Below are 17,284 nucleotides of genomic sequence, written 5' to 3'. Positions count from 1 at the left end.
AAGGAAGCCACGGTCATTGGCATCCACAAGCCGGTATTCATGTAATATTTATTTAAATAACGTTCGTTGAAAACAACTAGAACAACTACCAGTTGTGTTGACCACAACTAACATTGGTTTGAACTTTTCCTCTTTTGAGCGCCTCATTTACATGCGCTAGTAACACATCTGACGGTATTTAATATCATTGGTTTCATGAATAAAACAACAGAATGTCTCATTTTACAACACAAATATTTATTAAGTACAACACAACGATTATCGATATAATGACATCAATTTTATAATTTATACACAAAACTATAAATCAATAGCATAAAAATATACTCATATCCTTTTCACAATATCTGTTATGGAAAAGGACGGCATGATATTTAGTCTCTACAGATCAGTTTTGTTGTGTCCAGTTAAAAGTTTTGTGTATAAAATAATAATTGGAGCGTTGATTTATGTAACAACGAACATACAAACTATTTAAGTCTGATTCTACTTCTTTGTAAAGTACGACATTTTCGAGTTTTCGGGTTTTTTTATTTGGTATTTTATAAAACTGAAATCTGAACATCGAACTGTAGTGGTTATGAAAATGTCGTCGAATACAAAAACGTACACAAGAAGATGATTGGTCGTACACAAATCCTGAACTTTAACTATAGACTAAACTAAATTCTGAAACTTCCACCTTGCCTACCTAACTTAAACAGTTTAACTAGGCACAGTAATAAAGAGATATTTCTAGTTTTTTACGATTTCTTAATTCACCGAATTTATTAGTTTAAAAAAATCGGTCATGCCACGCTTCATGTTTAGTTTTGGTTAGTTAGTTAGTTTAGTCAAAAAATCTTACGTACTCGACTAAAATACTAAAGTAGTCCGAACTAGGCATTAAAGCCCGTATAGACTGCTTTAGTATTTTAGTCGAGTACAAACAATTTTTGGGTGGTTAATCCAAAAAAACTAAAGTAGTCCGAACTAGGCATTAGAGAGTCCATCCATCTATTCTCTTTCTGCCTTCGGGCACCATCAGTCCCTGCATTCTGTAAAGTTACAGTGCTCGCCACGGATCTTTATGTTTGTGAAGTTAGCTGCGGAATGAGTATGCGCATCTCATCAATTAAGTTTTGTTGTTTTTTTTTCTCTTTCGCCTTTTCTTTTAATTTATCTATTATTTTTATCATATTGGATTATGAATTGTATGTTTTCCTTGCGAGCTTGCTACCTAATATGTGTTTATTTGCGAAAACTTGTAATTGGCTATATTCTGTTTTCTATGTTGTTATTTTTGTATTTAGCTGTAAGTTTTCCTTTCTAAATAAATAAATAAATATTTGTACCGTTATTGATTAATTGCGCAGTCATATGTTGCTAACTTCACAAACACAATATCTCGTGGCGGGCACTGTACAGCGCCATAACATCGTTCGTTTCCATGGCAACTTCGTTGTTAGTGACATTTTGACTTTGACTTTTATAGGATTTAGATATAAATTCGAAATTCGAATAAGACGAGTAATTGGCGAAAGAATCATCGTTAAAAAAGCGGAATAGAAATTTTGATTAAATAGAACTGTACACTTAAAACGGAAAATCTGTTGTCCGCATACGAGTAAGTTCATTTACACGAGCAGCACGTTGCCAACGGCAGAGGCAACTGCTACCAACGACTGCAGTCGACGACGTTTCGGCGGCATTCGACGGCAGCCGGTGAAGTAACGGCGGCATGTCATATATCTACCTAAAGCGACGCTAATAGCTCAGTTACACTCTCTACTGCAGAGTGCACTCGACTACAGTCTGCTGCTCGTGTAAATGAACCCTAAAACAAACAGAAAAGTTCAGTCAGTTATAATGTAGGATTTTTGTACAACCAAATCCATTAGGTACTGATCTACTACAACACATATGATGTAAATATCTAATAAGACAATTATATAAGTACACATACAAGTCAAATACACTGTCGTCTGATTAATAGTTAAGTTTTGTTGTTTTGTACCCACTACTTTTGCATAAAATACCTACTTAAGTATTTGGCGATAGGGATTTCGAAAATGAAGTTGAGAGCGTAAACACAAAAATATAATTTTAGCAGACTCCAAAGTGATTTACAAACAATAAGAAAACTAATGTCGCAGGTTATGATTCACAATATTTGTCAGGACAACTTAATTAACAAATCAAAGTGTAACCAAACTAAGACCCTAGAATGGCAGAGAATGACCTCGAATGAAGTCACGCACTTATGAACGTTGTGTGTAGGGTTAAAGACGTCTTTCATAGTTAACCAACACTCCACTTTTCCACTCAAGTCACTCTCCCCGCCTATCCCAAGTAACCCATAACCGCACGACGAGCGCCATAAATCGAATCGCAAGTCGTTCCCGCCAACCGATGGCTACCCCTCTCTAAATCTCTCTCTACGAAACAAGTCGCGTCGGCACGAGCCACCACGAGATCGAGTGACGTCACATCCGTCCAAGACTACTATTTCCAACAATAAATGAAGTATAATAGTGGAATTCATAGACGTTGTAGGGGCACTAACAGGGGATCATTCAGCCGCTGAATGTCAAATTTAACCTCTATTTGTTTGATAATTTCACACTCAGCCGGTGAATGATCCCAACAACGTCTATGAATTCCACTGCTAGTAATAATGTAAAATATATTTTTAAACTACCTACATAAATACTGTGTTTCTCAAGCGATCCGATTATTATTATCTCTGCGTTTGTATCTGGGTCGGGTATATTCTGCTTAGTCTTAAAAAGTTTTCTTGCTACATTTTTAAATAAATCGTATCAAGTGTTTACACAGTTTTGAGTTTTAAGCATATCCCCCGCATTTGTTAAAATCACCGTTGGGGCCTTTAGCTAAATCATTTATTAATATTAAAATACCAAAATACAGATGAACGTCAAAAGGTTGCTTACTCAGACTAGGTAGCGGATTAAATTATTTATCATCATAGTTCAACGAAATTCAAAAATAAGATGAGCGAAGGAAGTAAAACTTCCTCAATAGCCTTTTTTTCTCCAATCTCTACGTTCTTCTTTTTTGTTTTTCAGAATGTAATACATGCGTAAGTGCGACGTAGGTATCCATGCTATTTCTCTCTTCATTTTCGATAATCACCGCTTACAAAGTTCGACTTTTAAAATAATAAGTAATATAAAACTAAATAATTAATGATATGACAAAGAATTCGATAGAAAGAAACTCATAGGAACTGTAGAAAAGGCTTCGTTTTAGTTACTCGTAGTATCGATAGTCATAAACAATATAAAATATCCACTGTAAGAAATTACATCTACAAAATAGCCTACTCATATTTTAAAAGTAACATCGATGTATCTACTTTTATTTGCTTTTTAATGTAACCTCGTAAGTATTAAAATGATGTAAATATGAAAAAAATATACTAACAAAAAAAGATACCTACTTTAAAAAAAAACATTGGAAAATTCATAGCGATGTCTACTCATGTAGCGTTATCAATATAAATATTATTGTATAATCTAATACTAACCACACGCGGCAAACTCACACAGACCTCTAGATAGATCCAAAAGTGCAGAGCCGAGCAAAAGATAAAGTAGAGTAAAAAAAAGAGATTGCTTGTGGTGTTCAGTTATAGCGCGTGTGTTTAATTTCAATTTATTCAATATTATGTTATGAATATTTGTTAATAATTATTATTTATTTAATTATTATAATACCACATCTGAATTATAGTATGTTATAATGGTTTAAATAACAGATTATTTAAACCATTACAACAGTTTATTATTTTAATGAACTATTTTCTCACTTATCAAAAAATCCATTGCCTCGGTTACATTAAAAAGCAAAGTTACCGAATTACAGCGTATTAAAATGTACAGTATCTACGACATTTAAATCTATTATAAAAAAATGTTTACTTAATTAATAATAATTAGGTTAAGAAAATTTTAAACATATTATTACACCAGAATGTTTCATATAAATCAAGATAAACACTTTTATGAGTAGTGACTAATTTATTTTGCTAATAACCGTGAAAACCCACGAATCCAAGTGACAAGGATACCCAGCTGCGATAAAATCCTCGCACGTTTCACACGGCTCAGACTAATTACATAAAGACCTGCCTCGTGAGACGTTACTTTTCTATCAAAGTATATGATCAACGATCTAATGTGATTATAAAATCTGTCTCTATAGAATCGATGTTTCATAGTTGTAATCGTGTTCGTCAGTTAAAGAGCTGCGTAAGTATGCCAGTTTGTGTGGGTAGTTGAATGGTGTAAAAACGGTCAACAACTTCTAGTTTAGTATAAGATTTTAACACCTTAACGAAGTTCGTTTTCTTCAAAAAATTAGACAACTTTCTTCGTGAATTTGGGTGCGATACTAGTTCTTATGTAATTAGTCGGAGTCCTCAGGAGATACTCCACAAAAAGCACAATAAATTATTCACTATTTATAATGAACCTCTACAAAGTAACGCCAGCTTCTATTCCATACTTTTTAATGCGTAAATTCCTGCCATTCAGATCGAAAAAAAATAATTGTCTATTGTGCGTCTGTCAGTTTTAAATTGGCGGGAAAATGAAAACTGATACTCGTAGTGCCACAAACCCGTTGAGGGTGTCGCTGATATCGCACTCTATAAAATAATGTAATGTTTTGCAAAATGGCGACCGCCGTGACGTTATTTCTAGTTTTGGCCACGGGCTTATAAATTTTTGACGTACTATACATTTTAACAAAAAATAAAAAATACTTAACCATTTTATGCGATCGAACTGTAGATATTTACCAAAATTAATAGAAATTTTAATTTTGGTATCTAGAATTACATTTACACCTAAGGTTATATAAAATAGACACCTATTTATTACAAAGAAAAATATAGGAACTATAAACTAAGTATAGGTAAACGACTAAAGTTTTTTTTAAATAAGACAAGGTACATACTTCCTTCTTAATTGTTTCTTACTTATCATTCCATTACCCTTACATCTATAAGGGCTTTTCTTTTTTGGGTCATTAATAATGATCCTTCCCTTTCAGTCTTAATAATATCTAGGCTTCGCTACAGTCCATTCATGAAAGTTGAGGCTATATTTACCTTCTAACTAAACTAATATATTATAAACGCGAAAGTAAATCTGTCGGTCTGTTACCTTTTCACGTCTAAACCGCTGAATTTTGGTACAGTGATAAATGGGACGTTGGAGCAAAATATTAGCAACATTTTCGTAAATGCTTTGACCTCAATAATATTGTAGATAAACGAATATTTAAATGTTTAAACGAATTCTCTAAATCAAATCTAATAATCAAAGTCTATTAAAATAAAAGAAGTGACTATTCATACAGATATTTTTATTTTTCCGGTTGCCGTACGAGTAAGTCTAAAATAAATACCTCAAAACAATGGATTAAAAATTAGGGTTTATCACATTCATTCAGACTTACCACTCCAAAACAGCTAATACGTTCGACTTAAACCACTTAAAATGGGTTACAATTTTGCAACAAAGTTAGTTTTAGTGTAGTTTTCAAAAATTTACAAAAAATAGCGAAAATTCAGTCACAATCACATTGAGGTCCCCGTGAAGATAAATTAATTTATTCATTGATCAAAGTCGTTAACATTAATAATCCTACATATGTAGGGCAATTAATTTCTTCTCAGACCAACTCCAGAAGAAATGAATGAAAAAGTTAATTAAATAAAAATTGTTCACCTTTAGAGGACAAAAGTTTGTCAAATTTTAATTAAAAATTCCCTTTTTTAAATATCTATGTAACATACTTTTGAACTCAACGATATATCAACTTTCGTAGAATGGACTCCTTTTGATAGATAAGTTAGTAAAATAATTTATAATTATAATCTAGGTAGTCAAATACACATACTACAAAGACATTTCATAGGTATTTATTTGGAGGGGAAAAGGGTCTTAGTCAGGACATATTTAAAAATAATTTTTAGTAAGTCGTCCCAGAAGTTTTACTAGGACTTTTACTATGTTGATAATCGCAAAAACACGTAAGAAATTAATAAAAAGGGTACCTACACTGAAGCCAAGAAACTTAAAAATGATAGTGACTACATTTTGATAGTGATTTTACACTTAATAATAATTTTAATTAACATGGTCCTAAAATTTTTTTCATATGTTTCTAAATTAATGCCAACAAAATTTATCAATAAGCTTAGAACAAGATATAATTAATATCTTCTGTATAACATTTTATGCAAAAAAAAGCAGTACATAATTTATTAAAGAAAATGAGAAAATAAAATTCAAATCTAAAAGTTACACTACTCCAAGACATGTATGTCTGTCTGTAACCCTTAAAAATAAAGGGTTACTGTATCAAATGACATGTGTTTTCTACCTTCATTTTTAATTTGTTTGTTGATAAACATTACACACCGAGTTTGGCTTTAGTATAGTTGGAAATGTAAGCTAATCAATCAAATTTTTGCGAAGAATAAACATACATACTAAATAAATAAAAATGAACATTCGCAAAGCCTGCAATTCAGCTATTGTTTGAATTTTTAGTACTGTTTAAATTGGCTGTTATAAAATAGTCGTAAAGAAATAGGAACAATTGTATGAATGCCCTTAAATACCATTCCTATAATCAATTAGGCCATTTACAACAGTTACTGATTATACTTTTTATTAATAATACCATATCATAGAAATTGTGTCAAAAATAGTTTTATAATATTCTCTCTTAGAAGGTTTCTAATCTAAACGAAATGAATTTGTAAGTATGTAACGATGGATTTACACTAAAAAAAAATATGGCACAAGTTTAATTTTTCAAGTTCAAATATAAAAAATAATATTTTCTGATTCCGATTCTAATTTGTGCGTTGAGAAGTTTTGCTTGAAAATTATTTTTTTTTAATTTCTGAACTCATTTTATTTTTATTTAATTTTTAATATACTGGTAATTTAAAAAATTAATGTTGTGATGACATTTTTTTTAAACCGAAGCTAATATTAGTCAGGATATATTTTAGTGTACAAGTGTGAGCACTATTAAATGTGACTTGAGATTTCAATCATAATCAGCAGCTGAGGATGTTACCCCGATTACCAACGTATCAGTTGAAATAAAGAAAATATAAATACATAAGTTCTTAAGTACCTATTTATCTCAGACTAATTACATAAGGACCTGTCTCGCGAGACGTTACTTTTCTGTCAAAGTATATGATCAACGATCTAATGCGATTATAAAATCTGTCTCTATAGAATCAATGTTTCATAGTTCGTTGGTTAAAGAGCTCCATAAAAATGCCTTTAATTGTAGTTGAATGAAGCTCGTCTCCCTTCCTCAAAAAATTACGGACAAATTTGCCAAGCTTTAGTTCATATGTAATTAGTCTGAGCTATGGATAGGAGGATGGAGGGTTTGTGATTATGTACAAAAAGCCGCCAGCAGCTTTACGTGTATATACCTATAGAATAGTTGTCTACATTTAGGAATACATTATATATTTCACTAGACACAACATCAATGTTCATAAAAAGACATATATTAAGAGCAGTAGAAATTTTTTGGAGGTTATCCATAGAAGTAATCTGCTAGTGTTTCGCCAAGTTGTATTACGGTTAAAATATTTTAGTTTTCGACAACTGGGTCAATAAGAGTCAGCTGTCGCAAAAGATGGTATTTAATATCCTTACACCTTTCTTGCACACGTTACAATGCAAAATAAAGTCTGTTAAAATAGAATTAACTAATGTTCGCAACTTTAACTGAGCCAGATGTCGCAAAAGAATTAAAAAAATACAAAATCATTGTGTATTTGGGACACGTTAAAAATGCAGAATCAAGTCTGTCTACCTAGAATGAATCAAATGTTTCGCAACTCTAAGCCAGAAGTCGCAAAAGAGTAAAGAATCCTTGAACTAGCCGTATGGAGCCGTATCATGGAGATTCTAACAGCTGTAAAAAATGCAGAATCAAGTGTCAACTTAGAATGAGCCAAATGTTTCGCAACTCTGAGCCAGATGTCGCAAAAAGTACAGAATCCCTGGCGAGTCAGCAGTATCAGAGTTACTGTATCTGGCAGCCCACGCTGATGGCGGTGAGCAGGGGTGCAGCACCCATGCCGCCGTCGCCGTCCGTGACCCCGGCGAGGAACTTCGCCCCCGTGCAGTCGTCGCAGGTGCAGCTGTCGGTGAGGGTGCACAGGCCCCGTGCGGTGGCTATTGCCTCCCACTTGATCTGCTCGTCTAGAGTCCCGCTGCGGCTTAGCAGGTTCTGCGAAAAAGATTTAGAATTTATTAACTCTGTTTTTAGGATTCCGTACCTTATCAGTTGCCATCCGAGGTAAAGGGCGGCTCATGTTTTATCCGTCGCAAGACTCGACTCATCTCGCCCGCTTCCTGCATATTCATAACCTCGACATTGCTGGCTCAAATCAAAGTCAATCAATTGCTGCTCTTTGGACCTGCTTTTCTTCGGCTTCTTCTGCATTGCACAGTACACTATATGCATATGAACAATAACACAAAAAATACAGTATTTCAGTAAAACATATTGAAGAGCTACTTATGAAGCCAAAAAACTGTAACTATAAATGGAGTGTTTTGGTTTGACAAGTAAGCTTAATTTGTTACGCCTTAGCTATGACAATACAAGTTTATAAAGATTATTGCAAATGTATTTACAGGATTGCCCTAAAACTTACATGGCTATATAGGTTACAAAAATATCTTTCGATTGATACCTTATACTACACATTTTATAAGAATAATGTAGTAGAAATCAACCAAAATGTAAAAAAACTTTTAAACGCCGTTTTCTCAAAACTGGGTTTTCTGAGATACAGTGTTTTGGGTTTACACGGCAGAGCAGCTGCTGTGACAGACATATTACAGTGCCCATGCCGATACGGAAATTGTAAGTTAACCTGACAGACTTTAATATAATATTGACCATACTGCTTTTCTACTGACATTTCATATTATTCTGACATATTATTTTAACAATAGTATTTCGACTTCTTAATTTTATTTTTGTTTTATATCTTTCCTAATATATCAATTTCAAAATTCACGCAAAAAATTTAAATTTACTTTTACGTTCAGTTGGGATCCTGAGATCAGGATAGGGGAAAATTGCTTAGCGAATCAAGTTACCTTAATCTTGGCTGGATAAAGTAATTTGATGCCCTAAGAAATCTTTGGATACTAATCTACATTGGATCTGCTCTTCTTCGGTTTCTTCAGCATGCAGCAGGGAGCAGTCGCCGAACTAATAAAGAAAACTATATTAGACTTTGACTTATATTTCACCTGCATAACCTCGACGTTTTTTGCCACATATCGAAGTCAGTCAATTGCTGCTCTTTGGACCTGCTCTTTTCGGTTTTTCCAGCATAGCACAGTACATCGTCATTTCCTCAGTGACTGGTATGACGCTCGCGTCGAGCTAAAGGAGCAAAGTATATTTATTTGATATCTCACCTGCATAACCTCGACGTTACTGGCCTGCCACATATCGAAGTCAGTCAATTGCTGTTCCTTGGACCTGCTCTTCTTGGGCTTCTTCAGCATAGCACAGTACATCGACATATCCTCACTATCCGCTATGGAGCTCTCGTCAAATTGCAGCGAGTTGGCATCGTAAGTGGTGGACGCGTCTTCCTCCAGTGCTGCGGTGTTGGGCTCGTCGTGGAGCTCAGATATCTGGTCGAGGTCTTCGAGTGTACTGAGAGAAGTACCGGATGATTGGTTCTGTAACTGCAGGTAGTCGCCCTGCTGTTGAGAATTTAAATAGTCAGTATTATTGTCACTATTCGACATGGGTACGATTTGTATAGTAATTAGGATAAGGTGGCTTAAATTTCTTATAGTACCCTTGTTTAATAAGCATGTCGCAAGGCGTAAAAGAAACAAACTTAACCAAAGAAGGAACGGAACTGTACGCTAGTTCAACCCATATTCGGCTCACTGCTGAGCTCGAGTCTCTTCTCAGATACAGGTTTCCTTACAATGTTTTCCTTCGCCGTTTAATACAGGTGATATTTAATTTCTTAAAATGCACTTAACTGAAAAGTTGGAGGTCCATGTCCCGGACCGGATTCAAACCCACACCCTCCGGAATCGAAGGCAGAGGTATGTACACTGGGCTATCGCGGCTCTATCCGCTAGTATTAAAAACAAATTATTTCTATAAAAGATTTGTTGCCGCTACCTGTTGCTCTTCCAACTTGCTGCACTGACTCGCCGGCCGAGATTTTTGTTGCTCGTTGAATATTATCTACAAAAACATACATATAAACTTAAACACATAGAACCTCATCCTTTTTGGAAGTCGGTTATTGCTTATTAATCACAGAAAACTTTAAAGGCTCAAGCTAACGCTTTGAATAGTAACTAAACGAAGTGGATTAGGTACGTAGAACATTAAAGAAACCTGACTTCTGGGTCGAGTTATTAAACTTCCTCAATGGCTCTGTTTCTAAAAACTCCGTTATTTAATTATTCATATTGTTATTTTAACTAAACCACAGAAAACATATGTACAAGTAACTAACCAATAAATCTAAATATTATTATTTTTAACGTGGCTTGACATTTAACATTTTTTTATTCTAACCCCCATTGTTTACATTTTTTTACCTAGGCAAGCTATTGAACATTTTTCTATTTACCCCCGATTTTCACACATTTATCTACCTACCCACTTTTTTTACAATTAACAATTTAACAATATGGAACTTACCTCATCATCGTCATCGTCGTCATCTATGTTGAGAATGGAGAATATGCTCGCTGGGAGCATATCATCATTCCCCATGAAACCCTTGCTCGTCGACGGCACAGGGGAGTCCGGGGGCTTGTCTGTCAACCATTGATCAAGTATCATGACTATCAACATTAGCGGCAAAGATTCTTGGATGCCATAGAATCAGCTTACACACGAAGTGAAACAAATTTAACATTTTTTATTAATTTCAGACGATGGTTTTATAGCGAAACGTTTCGACCAACACCTTAAGAAGTTTTCGCTTAACTGCTGGATGTAGGGTCGAATACAGAAAGCAGTGATTTTTGAGACGGCGCGTATTGTGAGGAGGTTCTTTACTCTGGAGCCATGACCACTGATTAAATAGGCACTCAAATGTCCCGCAGCGGGAGGGTTGATTGTTTTATAAATTGTTAATAGTGTTTTGTAATTTATTAACATTTTTATAAATTAAAATATCAAATTAAAAGGACAAATGAAAAAATGAAAGTTATAATATATGTTTTTTTTAAAAGCAACAGTTTATTGCCGCCGGCATCCAGCGGCTCTCTGTAACCTTCTTGATATCATCAGTCCACGCTTTCCGGTGCGGGTTGCCATTCATCACCTTGGGACCCCAAAGGTCATCGTCCACCAGGTCTTTGTACTATATGGCCTGCACATTTCGGGGTGGAGTCGCCATTCCATCATCTTGGCGGCACCTGAACTGGGTCCTAACTGAAAATCAGTGCTGCATCCTTTTTTTATTGAAAGTATGCGGCAAAATGCTGAGTTGGGGCCTTTTTCTAGGTTATGCCACATATTACAGGGAATCCTTTAGTGTTCCTCTGTTTGAGTGGACAGTTAAGCCATAATATAATTTAGATTTAATGTGATATGTGGCATTACTTAAAAATAAAGATCTTTCTTTCTTTTCTTTCCTTGGGACCCCAATGGCCAACGTCCATCAGGTCTTTGTACTCATATGCCCCGCACTTTTCGGTGTGGGGTCACCATTCCATCACCTTGGGACCCCAACGTCAATCAGCTTTTTGTACTGCTCCACCCGTTACCATTTAAAAGAAAAGAAAGAAAGAAAAATGCGTTTATTTCAAAATTATGCCACACATCACAATATCTCCAGTACACCATGACATGCAGGACAATACCCTGCGATGTGTGGCATAACTCAGAAAATGGCCCCAGCTCAGCATAATGCTACGTGACCATTTGAATTTGGACACGTAGCGCTGATTTTCAGTTGGAACCACAGATTGGGTAACGCCACGAACTCAGCCAACACAACCTTATAATCTAAACTAATACTTACAATGACATTAAACTGAAAATTAAACTTAATAATAAATAACCAAAAAGAACTAAAATCAGTTAAACTATAGACCTAGTAAAAAATATTACACTATTATTTCAATACATAATTACATATATAATATTATAATAAATACATATGTACATGCATTTTAATGGATACATATACAGGTATTTTACAAATATATTTTAGCTTTTCAGCTTCACGACTCGTTGATCTATGTCAGGAACTGTTGTTCTTTTGCGGATCTCCTCATTTCTGATTAGTACACACAGAGATACTCCGATAAGCCCACTTCCATCTTAGACTCCAGTCCAGCAGGCTAATTCACTAACTTTGACGTAAGTTACTTGACATATAGGAAATTGAGATTCTATATTACAAATGTCATCTGGTGCTTACTGACAACCCTCCGTGGATATCATACTGTAGGTAGATGATATTTATCAGTTGATTTAATGTTTATTTTAATAGGTTGTATTAGTTATTTATGCTACTAACATGTAATGAGAGCCATTGTAGCACGAGTACTACTATGGCTAATTACGTGTAGTGGCTTATAATATTTTGTGAATAGGTTGTTAATAAAGACCAAAATAGTGAAAAGACTACGTTAACTTCTCATAGAATAATAAGAAATATCACTCACAATGCTCAACTTCAGCTGTGGTCTCTATAAGATTCTCCATAGAGGGTTGTTCCGGCTGCTCACGGCTTCGGGACTTGAATAGTCCGAATTTTGTCGGCGCCATCTTCTGCAACTATTAAACTTGTAAGTTTTTGTAAAACTTGCTGTGCTGTGGAAAACAAACATACAAACACACAATAAAAGCGAATAAATATTATGTTAATAACATAGATATACGTTAAAGATCCTGTAACCGGAAAAATAAAATTCATTTTATTTATCCAAAAATAAATTAATTTAATTTTTCAAGTAACCGTATCAATTAAATATATATATATTTTTTATATTTATATTAAAATCAAAATGAATGTATTTATTTATACTAGTATAACATTTTTGAAACACTACATTAAAGAAAGAGGTTCTCAATTCGTCGGAATTATTAAGGTTTAAGATAATATTTATTCTCATAAAAAGGCTTAACCGCTAACATGAGAACATAATTTTTAACTTAAATTAACTTATATTACTTCGCCATCATGTTTTTTTGCTATTACTCACTCAATGCATTAGTTCAGTCATAATTATTTAAACTGCTGTGGATTACTTAATATGTAATCTGCTAGTTTAGTTTTAAATGCATTGAGTGAGTTTACATTTTTAATTGGTGTCGGTATTTTATTGTAAAATTTGGCTCCTTCATAGGTTGGGGTCTTTTTACCTTAAGTTGTTCTCGTTACAGGTAAAGTAAGGAAACTGGCTCGGCGAGTTTTATTTTTCCTTTTGGTGAAAATTATATTTGTGTGGATCGTCTTGTTTAAAGATTTTTTGATAAACATGCACGTGCTATATATATAAAGTTGATGTATATTCATAATTTTAGTTTCAATAAATAGCTTCTTGGTGGATGTTCGGAAAGGATATTGGAAAAGTGCTTTTATTATTTTATTTTGAGCAGTTTGTAGTTGGGTTAATCTCGTTTTGGAAGCACTTCCCCATACCTCAATAAGATATATTAGATGTGGTTTAATTAAAGTATTATACACAGTGTAACGAAGCTCACGTGGAATACATCGTGTTAAATTTCTGATAGTGCCAGACATTGCTGTTAATTTGCTCCTTAGATATTCTCCTGAATTTCTTCTTCCTTCTAATCTGAATATTCCATTTACTACTATTACCGGACTAATAAGAATAATCTAAAAAAAGAGTGAACAGTCTATCCTCCCGATCGTTGCAGTAGTTACCTACTGGAAGAATAAAATAATTCATACGGTTACTGTATGAATAGCCGTAAATATTATAACTATATTAAATAAGTAGGTTAATAAACACCGGCAGATAATACTTATTATTTAACCGCAAATATGTTAAAATCTAAATCTTTCATTCTTGTACAACAGAAGATTCTCGCGACTCCGTTTGTTTGAAATCCATACCATTTATTTTGCTACCTGTTCGGGAGAATGGCGCCCAATGTGGGACCTATGTCGGTAATTTTGAAACATTTTTACTATTTTTAAACGACTTCAAAAAAGGAGTTTTTATGAATTTTTGTTACATCTCTTCGTCATTTATTAACCAATTTAAAATAAAAAAAAACATTTTATTTGAAGGAGTATACTTCTAGATTCGTCCTACTTCATTTTCATGAAAAACGGTTTAATAATTTTGGGTTAAAATAAAAATAACTGAAATAAGTCTTGAAGTCGGTTCCATTTTTATGTTAAAATTATTAATTAAATATTTATTTATTTACTCATTGCTTTGTTCGTGGAAACGAAATCGAAATCATGCTTGTAACATTATACCTACTTATACCTACTCGTATGTTAATAATATTTTACAGTTCTTTTTTATAATAAAAATCTCTTTCGTTTTCTTACCTCAACAAAAATTATAAATATTATAAAATAAACTTACCTTAATCTTCTAATTTCAGTTGTAAAACTGGATAGATTTACATTTACAGAGAAATTTCCTTGATAAGTAGGTATTTAGAAAAATAATTTTTATCAAACAGACCCTACAGTAGTTGATATAAACACATCAATATAGTATAGTTAAGAACGCAAAAAATAGTCACCAACTGAATATCAACACTTTATTTCCGAAATATAAACGGATATAATATGAAATATCGATAAAAATAGATTGCTATAGTATAGGTACAGAAAATATGAACGTTTTCAAAAATATACGTGAGGTACAAAAACTCTTTCTTGTCCAATTTCTCAAAAACACTGAAAAAGGTCTTTTACAGGTGCAACTAGTGAACGAAAGTATTTCTGTTGACCACAGATTAAAAAAAGTATATTTGGCTACGAAATAAACGTAACATGTAATTTATTTATTTAATTCTGTAAATTCAGTTTAGTTTTTATAAAATATTATTTAACCTTTAGTATTTTCAGCAATATTTTCAGTTGTTCACTGTTAACAATCACACAAAAATCATAAAAAATGTTAAAATTCTAAAAAGTAAGATATGTTTAATAATTATTTTTTTCTCATTGTAATTATTTTCTTATTGAATAAAGTTATATCATTAATAGGAATCACAATACTTTCCGTAGACCATAGACAATCCGATATTTATTTTTCATTGAATTGGGCATGATAAAGAACCTTTCCCGGAACAGCGCAGATGCGCGCGCAAAATGTTTATAATCCATTTAGCTTCGATTACTCAAAGAACAAACATGCTATAGCAAAAAGAACTCTATTGTTCTAAATATAACGACAAAATTGTCTTGTAATCATTTAATAAAATCGTTTATTTGGTCAAGCGAAGGTTGATTGGTAATTTTACTGTTCTACGCTTGCAGTTAAAATTTTAATTAGAGAACATTGATACAGATTCAAACATAATTAATTCAAATATAGATTGTGTATTGACGATTTGACTGGCAACGCTAATAAATATTTGTCTGCAAGATTTAAGCTCAAAAAATTTCATTTTATACTTAATATTTTTGGTATGGCTCTCTATATTACACTTACACCACATCTCGTCGGTTGATACAAGAATCTGTGATCGTTAAATCTTCGTCATTTTATATCTTCGTTATTTTAAGATTATCTGCAAATTTTCCCGACAAAGGGAAGAGAAGTCCTTTTGCGCAGTTTCTCAAAAAAATGTAGAATCCTTGATAATGAAGCTTCCTAGCTTCCCTCCAAAAGACAATTACTTACGTTTTTAACCGACTTCCAAAAAGGAGGAGGTTCTACGTTCGGCTGTATATATGTTTTTTTATGTATGTCCAGCGATAATTCCGTCATTAATTATGGACCGATTTAGAAAATTCTTTTTTTGTTTTGAAGGATTTGATTCCATGTGGTCCCATTTTTTCATATCAGGATCTGATACTCCATATGAAAGTATTGACGTCATGTTTATTTCTAGTAAACATCGTTGTTTTTATGGTTGTTATAAATTCAAGGCTTAGGCAACTTATTACCTATGCCTTAGGTCAAGGACTATCTATAATACTTTAGGTTACGTAATTGTCAGGGGCGTATTGTAGGACGTGTCCTCAGCGTTCTCTAGTGCTCTGAAACGGTTTAACCGATTTTGATGGGACTTGTTGTTTAATAATCTTTTAACATTATTATGCATATAAATAATAATAATAATAGTGAGCCGTGATAGCCCAGTGGATATGACCTCTGCCTCCAATTCTGGAGGGTGTGGGTTCGAATCCGGTCCGGGGACTGCACCTCCAACTTGTCAGTTGTGTGCATTTTAAGAAATTAAATATCACGTGTCTCAATCGGTGAAGGAAAACATCGTGAGGAAACCTGCATACCAGAGAATTATCTTAATTCTCTGCGTGTGTGAAGTCTGCCAATCCGTATTGGGCCAACGTGGTGAACTATTGGCCTAACCCCTCTCATTCTGAGAGGAGACTCGAGCTCAGCAGTGAGCCGAATATGGGTTGATGACGACGATGCATATAAAAAGCGAAAGGTTACTAATTACGCTTGATGTACAAAGTTAAAAAGGGATTGCCCATCTCCAGCCATGGCCTACTATTTCCACCCGACAATTTACTTATATCTAAAAATCTTGATATCTATACTTATAATAAATCTGTAGAGATGTCAATTCTGTACACGAAATATATTTCCAAAATAACTATCAGGGGGTGATTAGTGATCGATACTGATGCCAAAAATGCAATCAGTAAGATTTTTGTCTGTCTGTCTGTCTGTCTGTATGTTCTTTATAGAAACAAAAACTACTGGACGGATTTTAACGAAACTTGGTACAATTATTCAACATACTCCTAGGCAGGTTATAGTAGACTTTTCATTACGCTACTATCAATAGGAGCAGAGCAGTGAAGAGAAATGTTGAGAAAACGGGAGAAGTTACTCAATTTTTTAAGCTTCCGTCGCGTGTACAGCCTTAATGGTTAAAGTTACTTAGAAATCATGTATGACGGAAATGTTTTCCTTAAAATTATCTATAAAAACACAACAGCATATATGTGTCTATCTTTTATGGTTGACTCACAATAACACGTGTAACTCCCGATAGCTTAGCAGTTCGGAGCTTTCTAATT

The 17,284-nt window shown here is 33.6% G+C and overlaps 1 protein-coding gene across 1 annotated transcript; it reads right to left on the bottom strand.

The window, feature by feature from the left end:
- Positions 1-215: 215 nt before the first annotated feature.
- LOC112052342 (uncharacterized) lies at positions 216-14,941 on the bottom strand. Its single transcript, XM_024091380.2, has 6 exons — positions 14,640-14,941; positions 12,738-12,849; positions 10,756-10,874; positions 10,225-10,290; positions 9,495-9,788; positions 216-8,286 (listed from the first exon to the last, which is right to left on the bottom strand). The coding sequence occupies exons 2-6, from the start codon at positions 12,838-12,840 to the stop codon at positions 8,080-8,082; spliced, it is 789 nt and encodes a 262-aa protein (XP_023947148.1). The 5' UTR covers positions 12,841-12,849; positions 14,640-14,941; the 3' UTR covers positions 216-8,079.
- Positions 14,942-17,284: the final 2,343 nt, after the last annotated feature.

This window comes from Bicyclus anynana, chromosome 18 (assembly GCF_947172395.1).
Source record: "Bicyclus anynana chromosome 18, ilBicAnyn1.1, whole genome shotgun sequence".
NCBI lineage: Eukaryota > Metazoa > Arthropoda > Insecta > Lepidoptera > Nymphalidae > Bicyclus > Bicyclus anynana.
This window is presented reverse-complemented; position numbering and strand designations above follow the sequence as displayed.